Source organism: Anas platyrhynchos, chromosome 8 (genome assembly GCF_047663525.1).
Source record: "Anas platyrhynchos isolate ZD024472 breed Pekin duck chromosome 8, IASCAAS_PekinDuck_T2T, whole genome shotgun sequence".
NCBI classification, from domain to species: domain Eukaryota; kingdom Metazoa; phylum Chordata; class Aves; order Anseriformes; family Anatidae; genus Anas; species Anas platyrhynchos.
Genome location: NC_092594.1, coordinates 17,672,873 through 17,688,331, shown reverse-complemented (window position 1 = coordinate 17,688,331; position 15,459 = coordinate 17,672,873). Strand labels below are relative to the sequence as shown.

Here is a 15,459-nt window from a genome sequence, read left to right as displayed (position 1 = left end):
TCACCTCCTTCACTTTTTCCTCACTGTTTCCTCTCTTCTCGGGGGCTGGCTGGCTGAAATTGATGTTCCAGGTGCCTTGTGCCCACCCCAGCAGCAGGGAAGGTGGCTTGTAATGAGGAGAGAGGAGGCAAGGGGGAACGGGATGCTTTTCTGGGGTGGCACCGCTTCGGTGTAGAGGAAGGGCATTTTAAACGAGGGCAGTCCTACTGAGTGTTCTCCCCAGATGGGGTTACCCAGGAAAGACCTGAGCGCTCCCGCTGCAGATATCGCATCGAGCGAGAGCATCTCAAAGTGCTGTGCACTCAGATACCTAACCAGCCTGATTTCCCCGAAGGCAGCCCCGCACTGAGGGTGGTTGGAGCTCCTTTCCAGCCTGCTCAGGTGCCGGGCTATTCCCAGGAGCTGGGATTCGCCTGGTGCCCTGATCCTGGAGGCACCATCCTCTTCCTCGGCGCAGCCCAGGCCTTGCTTCGCCTCCGCTCTCGAATCTTCCAGTGGAAAAGGTCCAGCTCGCCCCGCGCCTCCCCTCCTTCCTTTGCTCAGGCTCCGTACTCTGCCTTGAAGTCTCAGGCAGGTGTTCAAATAAATAATGCAGCTAAAAATACCTTTTGGCAGCAGCTGGGAGTTCTTGCGAGCGGCGCCGGAGCGGTGGGAATTCAGCATCCCGGCTCCACAGGCAGGTGCGTCTGCGCGCTCCAGAAAGTTGGAGCAAACGCTGGGCACACGGGGGGCTGCGTGCCTCCTGTGGCCTCAAAAAATAAAAAAAGAGAGAGATTTATTCTGCCCAAGCTGGCTTTTAAGTAAGTGTCACCTTCCCCCAGCGCGCCCGCGGTTGGTTTTTGTTGGAAGGATGCTGCGGAGGGGACCCGCCAGCTGCTGCCCGGCTTGTGGCCGAGTGTCACGCTGTCCCTGCGCTCCCGCTGCATGGCAGGGGGCAGGAAACGATCAGGGCTCGTGCTTGGGTAGCGTGTCGGACTGTTCCCCCTTCGGGGAGCACTCAGCAGGCAGGGAAGGATGCTGAGCCCTTCCAGCCACCGCCCGGTGCTGTGGGAGAGCTCCTCACCCAGGCTTTTTGTCTGGTTTCATGGCGCTGCCTGTTGTAAATCTCCAAAAACCCTCGTCAGCCTGCCCTTCCCCACAAATTGCTGTGGCCACCCGGAGCTCCCCGTGGCTTTTCCTCCTCCCTTCGCCCGCCTGGGCCCGGGCCTGGCAGCCCACACGCGGGTGGGGGCAGATGGCTCCATCTCCACCAGCGCTCGGCTCCTGCCTCTGCTCGGAGACCTTCCGAGACCTCCCCTGGCAGCAAATTGTAGGACGACAGATTTAATTATGGCAGCAGGAACATTGCTGGGGGCAGAGCATCTTTCAGTTGGCCACAAACAAACCTGACCTTGGTTTTCCTCTCGCCCAGCTGATAGCAAGCTGCCCGCTCCAGGTCAGAGCTGCCCCCGCTCCGCCGCGCAGAGGACAAGGGCCCCTCCTCTGCCCCTGTGAGTTGGGATGTGCCAGATCCCCCTTTATCAGAGGGCTTAAAGATCAAATTTAAGACAGAGCCTTCACTTGTAGTGCCGGCCAAAACCGTGTCAGCCCCTCTGCACGTCCTCGCTTTGTCCCCCGGCCTCTCCAGGACGGAGAGGTGGCACTGGTGGCACTGGTGCCGTGAGCGAGGATCTCCCTGCTGCCTTGCCACGCTTCTGCCTTGGCTCCCTTTTGGGACCTGAAAGGACGACGCCAAACGGCACGCTAGAAAACTTCCCAGACACCGAGGGAGATGCTATCTAGGAATTGCTGGCTGCTCTGCCCTGCTTTTTGGGTGTATTTGGGCCCGTTTCAAAAGCAGAAGGGCGAGCGCTGCGCAAAATCAGCTGCGGGTCAGGCAGCTTTGGGGTGAAAACGGGGAAAGCTTTGGTATAGTCCAGCCTGTGCCCACCCGCATGTCCACAGTGCCTTGTTGCTGTGCCCCGCAGGGCTGGGGGGGCTTCTGTGCTCCCCCGGCCCCCCGAGATGCAGTCGGAGCCGTGTGGATGCCACGAGCCAGGGCAAGCTGACTCTTCCCATCTCGTCCCGCGCGGAACGAACAGAGCTCAAGGTAAAGCGCTGAAATTCCACCGTGACCTTTTCTTAAAGCATTATAATCAAGTTGAACGTTTCCAGTTGTCCCACTAATGTTTGCCCCGTGGGGGAAGGCGCCCTGCTCCCAGGAGGATGTCGGTGGCGACTCCCCGCGCGCGCCCCCCCGGAGCTGATGGCGCTGGATGCCAAATGAGTGCTGGGGGCAGGGGAGGCAGGGGCAGAGGTCCCGGCGCTGCCTCGTGCTGCGATGCAGCCAGGGGAAGGAATGTGCTCAATGCTCTGCATCTGCTCCAGCCTTTGCTCGGGGCTCCCCAACACATGAGCTGTGCCTCGCGTGTTGCTGAGCACCCCGAAGGCCTCGGAAGTGTGATTTGGAGGCGTCCCTGTTGGTACGGGCTGGGGGATAAGCATCTCCAGCCACGGTGCTCGCTTCAAAGGGGTCTGGCTTGAGCCCTCTCTGACCTTTGGGCAGGCTTTTTTGGCTTGAAAGGCTTTTAAGGGGGGAAGGATGGAGATACGCCTGTGTCTGAAGAGGGCTGTATGGATAGACACAGCCGTGTTTGGGGCGAACGCCTTGTGCCACGCTGGTCTGTGGGCTTTGCTCACCCCTCAGAGGATCCAAAATACCTGGAGCATCCCCGACAAGCCTCCCTCCTGGCTCGTAGCCCCTCACATGAGATGTGCTCCCTTTCTACCCATTCAGCAGCAGAATGAGAAGGGACAGGGCTCAGCGTGAGCCCGGGAGCGTGCGCCGGCTGGAAAGCCCTGGTGGCACCGCTGACATTTAGCTCGGCGCGCTCGGACGATGCATATTGATGAGCAGCGGGCAGGAGGGCGGCGAGGCGCCGGCCCCGGCCCCAAGACCTCCGCAGACAGCCTCCCCGAGGGGTTTTCTTTCCGAGGTTTCTCATCAAAATGTTCCATTCAGCCCCATTTTTTTTTGCCTTTTCCCATTCCCAGCGCACCGGGCAGGGTTGGTGCTGCTTCCCCGGGGTCGGGTGCAGCTGTGATGTTCCCGGTGAGGATTTGTTTTAAGCAGGGAAAATCGGGTTCATCACGTCACTGGGGTTTTGTCTGAGCTGACTGCCGTGCAACATGGTTGGGTGCTGTGGATTTGGTGGTGCTGGAGACCTCTGGACAAGCATTTCTGTGGTTGGTCCCGAATAACTGCACCGATGTTACACTTTGTTACTGCACGATGTTACTGCTTTGTTCCCTTTCCTTTGGATTTAGGGATGCCTCCGTCCCGTGCTGTATTTTGGGAGCATCACGGATGCTCTGAAAGTTGAGCATGGCAGGGCTGACAGCATTGTGGAGCTGCCCAGGCTCTTTTGGGGTGGAGGAGGCAGGACAGTGCTGTGGGATGGTGTGGGGAAACCGAGGCTCGGGAGCAAACCCAGCTGTGTCCTCGAGAGGCGATGCCACCTCCCCACCTCCCTGCCCACCACCGTGACCCCCGGCTCGAGCGCCAGCCCCGGTGTCCCTGTCCCCATCGCCCCCTCTCCCAGGCAGCAATCCCTCGCACCAAATGGCTCCCCCCAGGCCTCCTCGCCTCCCCCCCTCCCCAAAACTTTCTGCTCTCGGCTTCACCGCCGAGCTGTCCTCTGTTTCAGTTGTTCCTGGCTGTCAGAGGTTATATATATCCGCTCTGTTCATGCTCATCCTCTGTAACCATTTTCTGCTACAGAATCTTCTGGCTGCTCGTTGAAGCCTTAATCCGTAATGCAGCGATCAATGGGTGTGCGCCTTTACCACTCGGATGCTCATTTTTTAATCCCCACTGCCTCCTTCAATGTCATCCCTTCCCATTTTTCTTTATAGAATTTCAGGTCTACTGTACCTGCTGATTACTTAGCGGAGACCGCTGGACATCTCCCTTAATTAATTCCATCGATTTCTCAAATCCCACAAGGTTTGGGGTCCTTAGATTTCTGAAGCAGCTAAATGGAATGTCTAAATTCCGACATTTTCCCTCTATAAATTGTTTTGCCAGGGAGACGCCGGGAGGCAGCGCTCCGGCTTTATTTATTCGGAGGCCCCGGAGCCGGCCCCGTCCTTGTGGCATCCAGAGGACGCGGCGCTCCCTCGGTGCCCGTCTCCGCTGGCATCCCCCAGACCCCGAGACCTCTAAGGACGGCCGTGAGACCAGCTTCTGCTGCTCGTGGCCGCTTCCGAAAGCCTTGGGATGGGGCCCGAAGCTCCTCGCAAGGAGCCGTGGCACCGGGGGCCCCTCTCCGCGCGCGGCCGGGGAAGACTCTGTTGCTATGCGCAGGGAGCTTAATTTTATTATTACTCTCTGCTATTTAATGTCTGTCTCTCAGGCAGCTGGTGATGTTTTAATGAAGCTGGAATTGTATAGTCTGCAGCGCTGGATAAGCGTAAGCTGCCGAGTCAGAATCGAATTAATAATTCATGAAATTAAAGCGTATAATTAATTTGAGTCGCGCAGATGAGGAGGGACCCGAGCCTTTGGCCCGAAAGGAGCACACGCGCGCATCTACGAGGCGTGGATATGTCCATGGTGGGTCCGGGTGGGTTTGCTGCCTCCTGAGCCCCGCTGCTGGGTTGTTTCCCTTTCCTAGATGTAGGGCGTAGAGGCCTCGTTTTATTCTGTTTTTCACAGGGATTTCCCTGCACGTGCGTGCCGCTTCCAGATTAAAGCTTCCACGCTGATGGCCGGCCCGAGAAGGATGCACGTGGTGGCTGGGGAAACCTCGTGGGCTCCGGGTTTGGCCTCATTCCCCCTCCTCTGGGGAGGCGAAGCAAGATGTGCCTCCCCCCTTGCCTCAATTTTTTTAGGGTCTCGTTTGCTTTCTGGTTTCTGGACACCGCTGGCAACGGAGCGAGCTCCGGGTTGCTCCTCAGACGGGTGCAGTGAGTCAGCCAGAGGGGCTCTTTGGGCTCTGAAAGCTGGAGAGAGGTTTTTTAGAGTTAGCCCTTGCCCCAGGAGAAGCCAAAGGTGTATTTCTGCCGGCCTTTGTCCACGTTGGGAGCAGCATGGTGCTGCACCTCTTCGCCCCCTTTGTGGGGAGAGGCGTCCCCGCGCTCCTTCTGCCTTTCCAGCCCAAGCTTTTGCCTGCTTTGGGTGCAGATTTCTGATTTATTTTGTTCTTGCGCACAGCAAAATGTTGGCATTGTAAATTCGGGGGGTGTATCTCTCCAAGACATCCGCGAGGGAATCTTTTATTCATAAGAAATATATTTATTTTTTTTTTTTTCCTCCGAACCAAAAATCTGTCTGCAGCAAGATAATGTGATTTGCTGTAAACGCTGTGAAGGATCTCAGATTTGCTGCGAAGGATCTCAATTAAAAACCCGATGGAACATCTATTAAAAACAAAACCCTTCTGACTGAGAGCAGTGTTGCACCGAAAGGACGGTGGGGTTAATTTCTGGGTCGTGAATCAGGAATCCTCCCCGGTATTTCAAGCTGGCTGCCAAATCCTCATCCCTTCTGGAGCAGTTGTGGTTTTGGGTGCACATGGAGAGGTCATCAGGGCCACCTCCAGGTGCCAGTAGGTGCTCTCCAGAGGCCTGCCTGGTTTAGGGATGATTTTTCCTCCTCACTTTTGTCTCCTGGTGGCCCTCGGGGCTGCAGGACACCGCTTTTCTCCTTGGGAGGGGAGGAGAGCTGGGAATTGCCATTTCTCCAGCCGAGAGGCAGACAGCAAAATGCACTTCTGGCTGGGTGAGGGGTCCGTGCTGGGCTTGTTCCAGCAGCACAGGGGAATCCTGAGCGATCCGGAGCCCAAGCCGAGGTGGAGAAACCACATTTCCCTTCCTCGTGTGCGCAGGAAATTCAAACAGTTGCTTTTATTTTTCAATTAGGGGCAAATGTTGCTCTTTGCGCTGTTTCACAAAACGAGGCTCTTTTGATCGTTTCCAGGGTGTGTTGCAGCTGTTGGCTTTGGCGATTCCGTGTGCTTTTAGTTCCAGGGAACAGAAAATGCTTCGGCACTGAGGGGATTTTTAACGCTCCCTACCTGGGACTCACTCGGGAGCGCAATGCAGAGGTAACACCACCCCTGTACCCAGTGCTGTGTGACGGAAAGGCGAGGTATATGGCACCTTCGCCTTCATTAATTACATGCAATTAAGCCCCGAGGCTTTTGCGCTACCTGCTGAAATCAGGCGATTGCTTTTGGCCCATCCCAGTTCCAGTTCTGCTCCCGAAATCCCCCTGGCAGCTCTCTGCCTCGGTGGAAATCCTCGTCCCGGGGCTTGGGGCGAGCGGCACGGTTTGAGGACCGTGCTCAGAAGACCTTGTGAATGGTCCCCGGTGTTATTCTGGTAGCTCAGAGCCTCCCGTGTGTCCTGCCCACCTGCAGTTGAGTCAGGGCAGCGTGGTTTTGCTCTTTATTTCAGTATTCAAACACCACAAGCCTCAGCCGAGCCCCTTGTGCTCCGTTCCCTCTCGCCGTTTTGCCCTTTCTCCCTCGTCGGAAGGGGAAGGGGACGGGTTTCCCCCTCCCTGCGAGCGTGGCTAAACATCAGCTGAAGGTCTGGGAGGCTGCAGGGCGCTGGGTAAATGCTGAGTGCTATTAATGATAACCTGCCCCTTCTGCTAATGTGCTCCCCTCCGGTGCCGAGGTCTTTTATTATTGGTATCACTGTGCCTGTTATGACACGGGGTGCGGGGAAGCCGAGACTGCTCCGTGCAGGCTGCGGGTGGCTGGCGCCTGATGTCCAACCCTAGGAGCATCTCCCGGCCCCGTGTGGGCTCATCCTCGCCACCCCGGAGAAGCCAGGGCTTGTAGGGCAGCCTTTTGGGGCCGGCCTCGCCTCTCCGCCTCTCCCGCTCCCCGTCTTTGCTCCTGGCTGCTCCCTCCTTGGAGATTTCGCCACGCTCCTGAAAATCGGAGGGGGCAGGAGGAGCGGAGGTGTGGGGCGGGCACCCGGCTGAAAGGGTTACTGCGAAACGCAAACAAAAACACGATGCAAATGAGCTGCCTGCAACAGGTAGCCTTAATCAGATGCTGTCAGATGAATTCAGCATCTCTCCGATTGTCGCCTGCGCTAGCCTCCCGTTCGGAAGCCCTCATCTGCTCCAGATGTGGTTTAATTTACTGCGACTTGGCTAATTACTGTAATTAAGGATTAATTACTGTTAATTACTTTCACATAAACTCAACGCCAGTCAAAGAGCGGAGCCTTATGAAGCCTGCCACGGCAGCGAACACAAGCGCGGCAGCCTGGGTGGGCCCGGCGGCTCGGCGGCGCGCTCGGGCGCTGCTACCCGGCCCCGGCCCTCGCCCCCCGGGGTCGCCCCCGTCGAGCCCCCTGGGGCCAGCGGGGCTTTCGTGGCAGGGCTCCAGATGGCAGCCACCAAGCCGGCCGCCGTTATCATCCTTCATGATGAGACGGAGCGGGGATTCGTCGTGCCAGCCCTCGTTACGCAGGGGAGGCGAGCGGCGGCTCCGGCGGGCGCCCCCGCAGCCCCCTCTCGCCTCCCCGGCCCTTTCTGCTCCCCTTCCTCGACCTGCGAGGCACAAATTGTGATGCTTCCCCCACCCCCTCGTCCGACATCACGCATGCAAAGAGGTGCTTCGGCAAGCAGGGGAAGATCATCCCTGTAGCTAAGGGAACGGGAGCCGTGAAAACCCGCAGCGGGTGCGAGGAGGAGCGTGAAAATGATGAATGCAGGGTGCGGGATGCAATATTTCCCCTCACCGGCTGCGCCAAGCAGGGGTCTGCTGCCCTGCTCCCTCCTGCGCTGGTAGACTCCTTCTATATTGGCTTTATATAGTTTTAAAAGTCCTGGGGCTTTTTCCAGCCTCGCCATCGTGCCGGGCGCATCCGAGTTCCTCCTCGTCCCGGCGGGGCGCTGCCACGCGTGCGGGCACGGAGGGGGGACACCGATGGGCAGGGGACGAGGTGCGGTGACAGCGTGAGCAGCAGCCCGTGCCGTGCGCTCTCCTCGCCCCTGCCCACGCCGTGGGGCACGGCCGGCGCCGGCGCAGCGAGCGGGGGGCTCGGTGTCGCGGGCGCGCGCGTGTAATATGAAGGCAGAGATGCGGAGAGAAAAATAGGAATGATTAGACGGGTATTGTTCTATTAGATCTCTGCCTGCTTGCTATTGTGTCTCAGCATTTGAAGATGAAACATATTCATTTAGCTCCCAGGATGAATGGTTTTAATAAGGGGAGCAAGATGAGGTGGGGTAGTCCTGATGACTTCAGAGACCCATCAAGTCTCCCCCTAAGGCCATTTCGGTGATGACATGGGCCGCACGACCATTAACACTGCAATCAGGACAAGTTTTCTGTGTCCCTGCGAATCCTTCAGCCGGGAAGAGCGTGTTTTGGAGCCCAGGAGAAGATGTGTATCAGCAGTAATCAGATTGAGCCTGCGGGGAGGGGAGCGGAGCGGGCGAAGCGCGGGCTCTCCGGGTGCATCTCCCGGGGGAGGAAGCGGCGGGGGCGAGCGCTGGGCTCCCCGGCAGATGCCAGGCGGTGCCCACCTCACTGCCACCTTCTCCGTGTCCCCAAACCCGGCTCGTGTCACCCCACGCAGGGACAGGGCCTCGTTACGCTGCGCTCGTTAGTCATTTCAGAGAGACCCAGACCCGCTGCCTCTCTCTGCCTTCCCACCCAGCCCTGGCTGCTTCATTACGATCTGCCTCCAGGCTCGCCGTGGCCTGCTTAAGCCTGGAATCATTATAATTACCGTGATTAGGAGCGTCTCTGGGGGCAGGGACAGGGGACACCACGTCGCTGCCCGCGTCCGCGTGCCCTGGCCGAGCTGGTTGGGAGCTGGGGGTGCGTGGGGGCAGCGAGCCAGGCGAGGAAGGCAGCCGGCGCTCTGCCTGTCAGCTCCGCTCACCCTGGCTGTCAGGCACGGGGACGTGGAGGGCCTCATTGCTTTAATTGACACCTTCCCCTCGCGTCCCACGCTCGGCCGTCCCAGGCTCCTTCCTGCTCTCCTCTCCTTTCTTTGCTCCGGGAGGAAGCGCGGGGAGGTCCGGCCCCGGCACCCCTGGAGTAGAGGCTGGGGGAGAGGGAGGGAGCTGTGCGTGGCACGTCCCGGGGAGAGATGGCCGTATGATGATGGGGAGGGAGAAGTGGGGAGCTTTTGGGGTGAAGGGCTGGAGCAGGCTGCTTTCAGGAGCACAGCTGGCATCCCTCAGATGCAACTTCTGGGGGTGCTGGTGCTCCTCACCACATCCCACGCGGGTTTCCTTGCTCCTGCCCTTCTCCAGGGCGCTGCAGGAATGCCTTGTGTCAGCTCTGGGGTAATCTCTGCCCGTGGAAGGACCGTAGCCCTAAAACCCCGAAGATTTCTGGTCGTGCCTTGCTGGTTCAGAGCTCTCTCCGTGTGCTGGTCACCGAGGGCTGGCTGCTGTGCGGAGCACGTGGGGGCCTTTTGGAGCGCACCGGGGAGGGCGAACGGTCCCTGGTGCCATCCAGACACCCCAGCGAGGCTCTGCTCCGTGCGGGGAAAGGAGCAGCCCTTGAAACAAACGCCGGCGGGATGTCTCCTTTGTGCACCGAGGCGAGGTGTCCTGGGAGGTCACGGTGGTCAAATGCGTTTCGTGAACCGAGTCGCTCCCGGCCTTCAACCCCGGCGGCGGGGAAGAGATCTCCCATTGACTCTGCCCTTTTTGTTATGGATTTATTTTAAAGTTTGCCCCTTTGATGTCTGACTTCGCAGCCCGCATTATGCCAAGAGGCTCGGAGCGGCCCGTGTAATTAGCCCAGAAAATGCCGCTTTCATGTGGGATGGGGGGGGGGATGGATTTCCAAGGGCTTTGTTCTGCTGCGGGGAAATGTCGGTGGGGTTTGGTGGGTTTCGACAGAGCTCTTCTCACCCTTCCCTTTCTCTCCTACTGTGGGGAGGAGCTCGGCGTTCTGGCAGTGAAAGCACACATGGCAAGCTGCTGCCCTGCGGGAGCTGGGCCGTGCGTTTCTGCTCCGTGTTTTTGGGTCCGTGCGGAGCAGCCCGGGCTCTGGCACGAGGGCTCGCAGCGTCACGCTCCAGCCACCCCAGGGGACGAGGCAAACAACCCAGATTCTTGTGGCACGGCTCCCTGTGGCTACCATTTTTTCCTTTTTTTTATTTTTCTCCTAAAAACCACGCGGGGCAGGGCACCGCTCCCTTCCAAGCCCCGTTGGTCTCAGCCTCCAGATGTTGCGCACACACCCCAAGGGGCCGCAGCCCCGTGGCGTCCACCGGCACGATGCCCAGACACGGGGCGGGCAGGACAATGGGGCCAGGTGCCAGGAGGTAGAGCCCTGTGACTTCGGGTTTAGGTTTTCCTCCCCCCCGTGGAAGCCTGGGTCATCCTGCACCAGCAGCAGAAGTCTTGCAGATGCTTTTGCCCCTTTTTTGCCTTTTGGGGCAGGTGGATTGCCTTTCCCATCCTTCCTGGGTCCCCATTAGGCCCTCCCAGTTGCAGTGGGAGCAGCAATGAGGGGCCAGAGATGCCCCTGTGGGAAAGGCAGAGATGTGCTCTTGCCCTGGGAGGTGGATGGGTTGGCAAACTGCATTTCAGGATCCCGGAGGCTTGGCTTGGAGTAATTTCTGTATCAGACTGATGGCAGTGTGGGGTGCCCCAGTCCTGGCGGGGCAGGATCTGCCCGCCCTGAGAGCAGCAGGAGGCAGAGAGCACTTTGGGATTGGAGCGGTGAATGTGTTGGGGATTTTTTTGTGTTTTGCTATTTCTCCAGTAGGACTTTGACAAAAAAACAAACCAAAACAAAACCAAACCCAACCCACCCAACAAAACCTAAGCCAACAGGTGCTTACATTTTTCCCCAAACCAGAGCCAAGGCATCGAGCGAGCTGCAGCGTACGTGGGCAGAGCTTTTACCTCCTCCCTTCCTCCTCTTTCCCCCCTACCTTTCGACAAGAAGCCTCGTGCCATCTTGCAGCGAGCGAGGCACCTGTGTCCCCCTGGCTGCCATTCATTCAGCTTTTGTTTGGGGGCTGAACGGACGCGGCAAGCCCCTCGTTATCCGTGGGGCGTGGGTTATCCGCGGGGCGTGGGTTATCCGCGGCGCCACGGCTCGTGGAGAGCGCGCTAATGAGCGTGCCGGAGAGCGGGGAGAGCGGATCGTTGCTGGTGATGATCTGGCTCCTGTCAAAATACCGTGTTATTTTGACGCTTGCTTTGTCTTTGCTCGCGGAGCAGCACGAAGGTAGTTTCTTAGCAACAAAACCGGGTTTCTCAAACAACACCGGTGAAAAACAACCCCCCGGAAACACGGCGCCCGGGGGGGGAAGAGGAAGGATGGAGAGCGCTCTCCAGCACCTCCCCTGGGCGCAGAAATGAGGTGGAGAACACCTTCCCTGGGCACATTGATGGGATGGAGAACACCTCCCCGGCACGGCGTTTGCCCACCGTGATGGGGCCGTGCCAAGCCCCGGAGCGGGGAGGCGGAGCCGTGCCCTCCATCCCTTCCTCGGGTGGGTAAACCGAGGCAGCCTGGGGGCAACCGGGGGCCTGGGGGGGACCCGGGAGGGTCTGAGCTCTCCTCCTGCGGGGACACGGCGAGCTGCCACAGCCGGGCTCAGATGGGTCCCAGAAGGAGGGCGGGAGGGAGCTGCCTGCAAACGATTTGGCAAAGGTTTCCCTGCTCCGTGTGGAGCGTCTCTCCTTTGAAGCCGGCGCTGGGGCTGGTGTCTGTGCTGACGTTGGAGTCCATGAGAGCAAACGGCTCCTCCAGCCAAGTATCTGCCAGGCTGTGTCGGGAGAACTTTTATCATTTCTGTCACAGACATCACAACTCGCTTGTCTTACCATACATCTTCCTAAATGTGACAGAATATTCAGCTGTTATTAATTGAATACTCTCTAATTTAACTGCTTAGCGGGAGGAAGAGCGACTGGTTTGTTTCAGCGGGGAGAGCTGAGGGTTCGGGGTGCGGAGGGGTGTTTTGGGGGACAAAACGGGGCTTTTGGACCAGGCACCTCCCCTTAGGATAGGAGATGGCTGAGAAATACCCCCTTGCATGAGCCTGAGCCTGCCAGGGAAGGGCTTTGATGACCCAGGCGGGTGGCAAAGCCCGGGCTGGAGGTGTCAGGGACCTCGCTGCCTCCCCACCTGCAGCTGCTGAGCTGCTGGAAGCAAAGCTCAGCCTAAATACAAACCTTCCTCTTCCTCGTGCCATGGGGCCAGCAAGGAGCTGCACCTCCTGCTCCAGCAAAAGGCTGCTGGAAACCAACCTGCTGCACCCCCGATCCTGCAAGCGAGCGTGGCTTTCCCACCTCAGACACACCATGAGAGACATCAGAAGGCATCAACAAGGTTTGGAGCCTGGGAATTTTGGCTGTGGGTATAGGGGAAGGCTGCGGAGCCCCTGTGCCACCCCGCACCGGTGGCGAGGGACCGGCCACCCCTGCCCCGTGCCCGCCGGCCGCTTGCACGCGCGTGTGCTCGTGGCGCCGCGCCGCTCGCCGCGAAAAGTTCAAAGCCAGAGCCGAGTTTATTGTTTCTATCCCGTTTATTTTATGTATAGTTTTACACTTTATTATATGCTGTGACATCTTAAATGGAGCCTGTCACTCCATCTTGACTACTGCTAGGGGCTACAGCCACTTACTGTGTCAGGCTTTTCGGCAGCCCTGATTAACGATATCAAAACGAATGGATCCCGGCACAGGCACAGGCACGAGAATCGAGGGGGTGATTTGCATATTCAAATTGTGCATGGCATCAAAAGGATGCAGCTAATGCAGCTATTGCACCCATGCACCCCACGGATGCAAACGCACGCGGACAGACCCCGTACGCCCGTGCACGGACCCCGTCCGTGTTGTTAACGCTCCCGCAGACACACGTGCATTTATTGGCATCCTCAGCCGAAGGGAAAAAAGCTCTCGCCCTTTTTTCCCTGAGTATTTTCATCTCCCAGGGCAATATATCAATTAGGATAGCTAAATGGAATAATTTTTTATTTTTTTTTCTTGCGAGCCTGTTGGGATGTGTTGCAGCATTACCCATGCAAACGCTTTTTTTTTTTTTTTTTTTTTTCCCTGAAAGTAGCATTTTGTTAGGTTAATTCATGCACTGGAAAAACAAACTTTCTGTTCTTCCAGTCCAATCTCCACTTACAAGTCAGGTTTTTGTAACCCTGTCATTAAAATGCGAGGTAGCCTACAGTAATTTGAATATTTCATTCTGCCGGCTGCTAATGCACTCTGCATTACAGATGGTACTTGCTCCATCCTTCTGGACTGGGTTCAATTATAAATGAAAGTAGGGAGCTGAGATTTGTCTTTTTGTCTCTGCTTAGTTGGAATAACACAATAAAGCTTGATGGGGAGGAATTCCTCAAGCTGCCTCCTTACCTTGCTCCTCTTTCGAGGCGAGCCTGGAGGATTTGGGTTGGCGGCGGCGGGGTTTGTCGCCGTTTCTTTGTGCCTCGGAGGGGTTGCATCCCCTTTTGGGGGGCTCCTGCTTCAGCCCTTCTTTGTTTTTGCATGGGGTGGTGCTGGGGGACCTGCTTTAAGCACCGTGGGGATGGGAAGGAGGACGCTGGGGGGCTCCTCCATCTCCAACCATCTCCTCTCTCTGCTTGGGGTTTTTGTGTCCCTCCCCAAACCCAGCCGGGGGTGCCAACCGTTCCCCTAGCTGGAGGAGCGATGGAGCTGCGAGGCAGCCCTCCTCCAGCCCCGGGCTCTTCCCAAAGCCCCCGGTAATGACAGGGCCCCTGGAGAACCAAAGCAAACATTTACCTCTGCTTCGTGATTAACAAAAGGGGGGGTAGCAAATCCCTAGCCCAGCTGCGTGGCGGCTCTCTATTACATACAGATGCCTTTTGCCAGCTCCTTCCTCGGCCCCGAACGGTAAAAGCAATATTGCCGAGGGAGTCGGAGGAGGTGAGGGCAGGGCTTTCAATTTGGTTTTACATTTACAAGGACCAGATGGCCCGCTGGAGATGATCTTTGATCTGGGACGCAGCCGGAGTTTGTCGAAGATTTTTGCTCCTTTTTTTTTTTTTTTTTTCATCTCCTGCCTGTTTATGGCGTGGGCCTCTCTCGCAGGAGGCTGGGGCTGAAGGAGCAGGGGGGCTGTGTGTCCAGCACCCCATCCCTCGCCCTTCCAGCCTTGGTGTCAGCCCTGCTCTGCCCAAAAGCCTTTGGAGAGGATGGACTTCATGGTAAAATCCCCAAGCTGGGCTGTCATCAGCCCCTCCTTGGCCCTCCTGCTTCATCTCTCATGTTTCTGCCCTTTGCTTGTCCTGTAAAAAAGGTCCTCTGGCCCTCCTGCTGTGCCCCCTTGATTTTGGGGTGGCCTGGGGCTCCGTGGGTAGGGACACACAAACCCGGATCCCGTTACGCCACTGCCCCGCGGCACGGAAATTTGTGTCAACAAGATCTTGCACGGAATATAATTAAACACACACAGACGCCTCGACACAGAAATGCCATTAATTGATCCTTTTTAATTATTGCCCTCCATTTTCTCTGGTCTCTCCCACCCTTTGAGGCGTGTGGAGGTGGACGGCCTCCTTCTTTCTCCCTTTCCCCCCCCCCCCCCCCAGCCTTGCCAGCAAAGGCCAATTTTGGGTTTCTTTCTTCCCCCACATGTTTTGAATGGAGCTGAAGCGAACGCAGCTGATCCTATTTCACAAGCGCTTGGACTCTTGCAGCACTCTCCCTCCTGTCCAAACAGATCGTTTACAGAAGGGGCCTCTATTTAAAAAAAGGAACTGAACGTTCAGAGCTGTTTTCTGGCCCTAAAACGCTGCCGACCGGCTGTTGCCTTTCAAAGAACCGGGCTTTGTCTGGCACGTTGGGCTCTGACGCCGGGCACGGTGGCACGAGGAGCCGAGCATCGCGCAAAGCGCCTGCTCCTTTGTGTGCCCGAGGTCGCTGAGTCCCAGCAAAACGGGGCTGTTGGGGCAGCAGGTCGGATCCTACATTGTCGGTGTGGGTTTGGGGCACAAGTGGGGGCTGTGTGTTGTCTGTCCCTGTTCCCTGCTGTGTCCCCAGGGGCGTCGTGTGGCGCAGCTTGCAGCAGCAGGCACCCCGTGCCCATCACACCCCAACCGCCTACCCAATGCCAACCTAAATACCTGGCCATACAAGCCATACACCTCAAAACTGCGTGCCGTAGCCGTGTTAGCTTGATGGACCCCCCCCAGGCTTTGAAAATGTGGTTAATTTCTTTAATTTTGGGGTTGTGAATTGCCTGGAGCCGTGACTTGGGGAGGGATGGTTCCTCGGAACCGGAGACCCCGGTCTCCTGGGGAAGAGCAGTGCCCAACCTCCATAGGGCCGAGACTTTGGGCCAGGGATGAACTCCAAGGAGCTGATCACCGATGGCAGGAGCCAGTGATCCACGTGTAACCTCCCCTTGGCCAGGGCAGGAGGATTCCTGCTGCGGATTTGCAGTCTCGTGTCCGTCCCCAGCTGCTGGTAAGGACGTTTGTTTTGGTGGG

General features: G+C 57.7%; 1 protein-coding gene across 5 annotated transcripts in view; it reads left to right on the top strand.

The window, feature by feature from the left end:
- PBX1 (PBX homeobox 1) overlaps positions 1-15,459 on the top strand; it is a 110,656-nt gene that overhangs the window by 61,953 nt on the left and 33,244 nt on the right. The window contains exon 1 of one of the 5 annotated variants that reach the window (XM_072042134.1): positions 11,403-11,478. The exons of the other annotated variants lie outside the window; for them this stretch is intronic. Within the exon in view, the coding sequence (XP_071898235.1) occupies positions 11,418-11,478 (61 nt within the window). The 5' untranslated portion in view covers positions 11,403-11,417. Of the gene's footprint in view, positions 1-11,402; positions 11,479-15,459 lie in introns of those variants that run through there. 5 annotated transcript variants of the gene reach the window in all.